This window comes from Protopterus annectens, chromosome 13.part0 (assembly GCF_019279795.1).
Source record: "Protopterus annectens isolate FY-2018-M chromosome 13.part0, PAN1.0, whole genome shotgun sequence".
Taxonomy (NCBI): Eukaryota; Metazoa; Chordata; order Ceratodontiformes; family Protopteridae; genus Protopterus; species Protopterus annectens.
This window is the reverse complement of record NC_056747.1, coordinates 823,905,611-823,911,703: the sequence shown is the minus strand read 5'-3', so window position 1 is coordinate 823,911,703 and position 6,093 is coordinate 823,905,611. Positions and strand designations below refer to the sequence as shown.

At 40.2% G+C, this 6,093-nt stretch overlaps 1 protein-coding gene across 1 annotated transcript in view; it reads left to right on the top strand.

Moving 5' to 3' along the window:
• The first annotated feature begins 588 nt into the window (after positions 1-588).
• LOC122787695 (BCAS3 microtubule associated cell migration factor-like) overlaps positions 589-6,093 on the top strand; it is a 358,315-nt gene continuing 352,810 nt past the window's right edge. Inside the window, exon 1 of the mRNA XM_044054545.1 lies at positions 589-756. Coding sequence (XP_043910480.1) covers positions 660-756 — 97 coding nt within the window. The 5' untranslated portion in view covers positions 589-659. The remainder of the gene's footprint in view (positions 757-6,093) is intronic.

Below are 6,093 nucleotides of genomic sequence, written 5' to 3'. Positions count from 1 at the left end.
TAAGATTAAATGGGTAGAACATAATGTCAATTGTAGATAAGAGTCATAATGTGTAAGTGGTGGTAGAGGTCATGGGTATAATAATAAAATAAGTAAATAATCAGTTTAATTACTTAATTACTTATTTTATTATTATAAAATAAATAATTAAATAATCAGTTTAGTTTGATATAGAAATTGCTAGGATAAGTATTTAGATAATAGAGAATGCATTAGTAATGCTGAAGGGAGCAGACTATGTGTACAAAGGAAAAAATAGTGAAGTAACACAAAAATAAATGAATGTGTTTTTCACCTGATTTTGCCCCAGTATATTTTATCCAGTCATTGTTAGTATTGCTGTTGTGAAGCTTCTAGGAATCAGTGACAGAAAATAAACTGTACAGGTCTAGGAGTATGTTTTTGCTACCCTACTGTTACATTAACGTGACTGAATGTATCCTTCCCATGCTTGTCCGCAAATATCTTCCATTAGTTGTTGGAATTACTATTGGTCATCCACTGGACATTACTGACATAATAATAATACATTGTAGACAGGTCTAGGAAGCCATTTTGTCTAGCTTATATGTTTGCTTTTCTACTCAGGTACATTTGACCGAAGTGTAACATTATTGGAAGTGTGTGGCAGCTGGCCAGAGAATTTTGGTTTACGTCATATGTCATCAATCGATAACACTGATGATGGGCTTCGAGAAAGGCTTGCCGATGCCATGTCTGAGTCACCCAATCGAGATGTTGTGGGATCAGGAACAGGTACAAAACAGAAAAAAATACACAGCTGATCTGCAGAATATTTTAGCCATAAGAAGCAAAATGTTTTAGTTTGATAGTGTGCATCATTTTTATTTCTTAGTCTTTATTCTTTGTTTAATTGCTGTAATCTGCCCAAGAGGGGATTTTCAAAGAAGATTAATTTGTCACCCTCTTAAGAGCAGATTTACCTCTGAATGAGTAAGAATAATTTGTCTGTCATCATCCAAATTTCATAGGATCATAGGAGGTTACTAGGCTATTCACCAGGAGGTCATTTCAAGCCTAGCTATTTCATCCCAATGTAATACCATAGATACTCTTTTCAATACCCAGGATTGTATTTAGTAATGACTGCCCATGTCCAGGAGGGCTGTGGGTACTATCCCTGGTATGAATTTATGGTGCTCCATCCACTCCTCCAGGCTCCTTTTGAACAGTGTCATAGAGGTGCTCTGCTTCACATGAATTGGCAGCCTATTCCAAAGACGTAGCTGTCGCTGGGAGACAAATCTGTCCCTCCAGCACCTCCTATTCAAATCGCAGGCCATATTTAGGTCCCTGGAATGGGTAGCTCTAGTCCCATTTCATTTACAGATGTGCAGCAGATTCATTAGGTTTGGGTCAGAGATTGCTCTGTAAGCCAGGAATATGTTTCCCCTAAGAAATCTATATGATGAGTATTGTGACAGGGACTTTAGTCAGTCTGTGTAAGGCATGTGTTGGAGTCCCTTGATCTTCTTTGTTAGAAACCTCTGAGGTCTCTCCATTTGCTGCAGGTGCTTTGTGTGGTACATGCCAAAAGGGGAGTTATGCTCAATTATGGGCCTGATTAGTGACTAGTATTAAGGGGTTATAACCTCCTTTGCTGTAGAGGTGATGCCTTTGCTATTCAAGTGTGCTAAGTAGAAGGTCTTCCTTACTACATTAGACACATGGTGGTCAAAATTAAGGTCACAATCTGCTCGGGATTCCAGATCCCTTACCACTTTGTAGGTACGCAGGGTTGTTGTGTCTTTTGGCTTTTCCCGGTTAGGGGTCGCTACAGCGGAATTCCAGTCTGCTAATGATTGGCAGTTGAATTTTTACGTGCCGGGTTGCCAGCCCTGATGCACAACCTTCAACGAAGCTACGCCCATTCACGCATGTCTCCACGCAGAAGACGCTCTAGCTGAGAGTCGAACCGGACAGCGTCTTACTGTGAGGCGACAATGCTACCGCAGCACCACCACGCAGGGTATTGTTGTTAATTTGACAGTGTGAAGGGGCATTCTTTTTACTGAAGTGAATGATATATTTTCTTTGCATTTAGTTTGAGACTGTTACTAAGACACCAGACGTTGGTCTGTGCAAGACCCTTCTGAAGTATACTGTTGGTTCGATAACTGCACCCAGTTTGCAGTCGTTCACAAACTTTGTCAGCCATAGCCCCTTAGTTTTGGCCTGAACTTCTGAGAAGTATATGCCAAACAGTAGGGGGTCCAGCACTGACCCTTGTGATGCCCACTGGTAACAGGTTTGCTGGTTGATGTGGAGTCACCCACTTTGTTAGTGTGTGTGATCAGTTTTTGAGCCAGTTGGCAACCCATCTTACAACAAAGGAGTTTATGTTCAGTTTGCTAAGTTTATCGGTAATGCCTGAGTGTGGGATTGTGTTGAAAGCCTTGGCCAAGTCAAGGTATGCTATGTGTACAGATTTGCCCTTGTAAATGGCCCTGGTCACATTTTTGAAGAAATCCACCAGGTTTAACAGGCAGGGTCTGTCCTTGATGAGGCTAAATGGGGTTAGTTCCAGGGTTTGGAGGTTGCCTATGTCTTTATTTATGAGGTCCATAATATGTTCCATGGCTTTACAGATGAGGCTGGTCAGATGTATGGATCCTGTAATTCCCCAGGACTGTTGCTATGCCACCTTTGTGGAGGGAAATAACTGTTGCTGTTCTCCATTCTGCAGGAACATAGCCTGTGGTTAAGCTGTGATTGAATAGGGTACTTAATGGTGATACTTGTTCATGTTTTAGTTTGTTTAGAAGACATTCTGGGATGCCATCTGGTCCCATAGAGGCTGTGTTTTTTGCCTTAGACAAGGCTTTAATTACCTGCTCTTCAGATATGTAGGATTGGGGGGGGAGTTGGGGCCAAAGTTTTTGATAAGTTTGGAGGGGATAAGGGAGTGAAATTTTTGCCAAATCTGTCTGCCAGAAGGTTTGCTATCACTGCGGGGATCAGTGTGTGTAATACCATTAGTCACTAGTTTGGCACATCCTTGGGTCCTACCTTTTACGCTGCATACATAGCTGTAAAAGGCCTTATGGTTGTCCTTAGCTATGATTGCTAAGTTTTTCTTAAAGTTAGTCTAAGAGGATTTAACATTTTGTCTTATTTGCCTGTTGAGGATGAGGAGAGTGCTTTTCCATTGTTGGGGCCTCACCTTAGTTTTCCTAGACAGCAACTTTTTGCATTTGTTGTAAATATTTTTGATGCTAGATGTCCACCAGGGCGGCTTGTTTTTTCTTGGGGATCTGGCTTTGATTCTGTCTGGAACAGTCGAGTCTATACACTTATACAAGTGATTGTACATGACTTTAATGTAAGCTTTGGTGTAGTTACCACTTCTAGCTGGGAGTGGGGCCTAGAATCCATTTATACCTTTCCCCTAGGAGGGTATAGTTTGCATCAGTGAAGTTTTTTTATTCTGACTTCAGCCTTTGTGAGTTCTGGTGTTAGTGCCAGTTCAAAGGCAATTGATTTGTGGTTTGATTTATCTAATTAGGGTCCATCAGTTGAGGTGGTACATCTGTTTATGATCTTAGTGAGGACCAGATCTAGCATGTTTGTTCCTTTTGTTGAGGTTTGAACAATTTCTTTCAGGGCATTTGAGTTAGCAAAGTCAAGGAACTTATGTGCTGGTGACTAAGGGATGGAATAGGTTTCCCAGATGATGGTGAGATAATTGAAGTCCCCCATGACCAGAGTGTTTGGCAATATTTAGATTGACTCCAGTTTGGTTAAGTAGGCCTTGTGCACATCATGATCCATGGAGGAGGATCATCATTTGACCACTGCTGCAGTAGCTTTAGCTATATGGGCTTTAATACCCATCTGGCTTCCAAAGCTTAAGGACACCTTCCACACATCCAAACAATTAACCAGACTGATTAGAGTTGAAGTAAAAGATTGGTTTGACTGTCAAGGCCCTCAGAGCTTTCTTGCCACTGAGCAGCACTCCTCTTGTGGGCTTTCAAAGATTGACAATCAGTTAAAACTTCTCCATTGCTAGACAGCTAAAACCTACAGGGGGGAAAGAAAACTTCCACATCTTATTTTTTGACAGAAAGTTATTTTTTTTTTGTAAACGTATTACTTTCAACCCAGGAAAAATTGTTTTTATACACTGTCATGGGACAGTCACTTTTTCCAGGAGAGTTTCTTTTAATTTTTGAGGAAAAAAAGTTGTTCAAACTAGATTTCCTATCTAAAATGTTTCTGTTACTGCAGTTAATTGTTTAAAATGCTTTTCATTGTATTTTTGGTGATAAAATGGACTTTTATAATACCTCATTATTTCATTGAGTACTGCTTCCAGACTTTTCCCGGATTCAGGCATCGTTTTCAGATTCATAATTTATTTATTTTACATTTGTTGACCAGGAGAGTCCAATTGGATTACAAGTCCATTTTCAGTGGAGGCCCAGGGAGAAAAGCTCCAAGAGAACAATTTTTTACAAAACATAGTTTTAATGACAGACTTTTGACATACAATTTCCACAGAAGAGACTTTGGCAAACATATTAACTAACAGATAGAATACATTTGTTTTCTACAATATAATATTACATTTTTGAAGATATTCCCAAGTTTAGGATTCCTGTGATAGATTTACTATCAGAGTAAAAGCAGAGAGATGTAGAATAAGGCTCCGAGAGAGCAGATGATGTTCGCTATAGTTGGAGGATAACAAAACTGATTCATTATATGTCTTTGCCTGGTTTTAGTTGAGAAGAATTCATTGATTTACAATATGTCTTCTCCTCATTTTAATTGCTTATGGAAAGCTCAACATTGCTGGAGTAGTTTTCCCTAACTCCTGGAGAGATGGGATGAGCAGTAGATTAACAGTCCTAAGTGGGTACAGTGCTATGATTGGTTGGCTTAGTAGAGTTACTTAAGTTAGGTGAAGTGTTCTAATGAGACATTAGCCAGGGGAGATACAGGAGCACAGTCGATTATTCAAAAAGTGAGTTTTAACAAGTTTCGTGAACTGTGATGGGGATTTGTTGTCAGTTACGTGGGCAGGAAGGGAGTTCCAGGTTTTCGCTACTAATTGTGGCTGTAGACAGACTTACCAGCTTCATTGTTATATTTGGTTACTTTGAGGAGGTTTTGTGTGCTAGACCTCAAGGGCCTGGTGGTTGTATAGGGTTGCAAAAGATTTTGTAGGGCTGGGATGTTTACAGAGTTATGTATTCTTTTGTGGGCTAGTGATAGTTGATTGAGTTGAAGTAGTAGTGGTAGTTCTAGCCAATTGAGTTTTTATAGGCATTCACAGTGATGTGTTCTGATGGGAGAGGTTGTAGCGAATCTGGCTATCTTATTATAACAACTATCAAATTTGTTTAGGTCAGATTTGCGGAGATTTGTAAGCATGGGGGAGGTATAAAGTAGGGTGGATAGTAGGTGAGTCCTCGCTGTTGTAGTTTTGGAGTGGTCAGTGAGGAATTTTTTTATTGTGATACAGTAGGCCAAGTTTTTTATGTACTTTTTTATGGTTATAGAAATATGTAGGTCAAATCTAAGGTGATTATCTATTTCAACCCCTAAGAGTTTAGTATGATTTGTGGGGGTGATTGTGGTCTTGTTAAAGGAGGAGATGAAGTAATCAGTGGGAGGTGTGGCTCTGTGGGAGCTAAAGAGTACTAGCTTTGTTTTACTTGGGTTCAGAATGAGCCTTTGGTTAGAATCCAAGTTTCTGCTAGGGAAAAGCATTCATGAGTTAGGGAGTGAAGGATGTCAATTGATTTGGCTGCGCATATTATGGTGGTATCATCTGCATATTGCACTATTGAGGCTTTAAGAATACTGTTTGGGAGCTGATTGGTGAAGAAGGTAAAAAGAAGTGGCCCCAGGATGGAGCCTTAGGGTACTCCTAGGGAGACTGGTAGGGAGGGGGAGAGTTGGTTTTGCCACATAGGTTCATAGGTTCATACTAGGCTATCTGCCCTAGGGCATTTATAAGCCTAGCCAGAATGTGTTTGGCTTTCGCCACCCATTTTAAATTTATTTTGCTATGCCCTTTTTCGAGGTTAGTATACTGTGCCTCTGTCTAACAGTGACACAGAA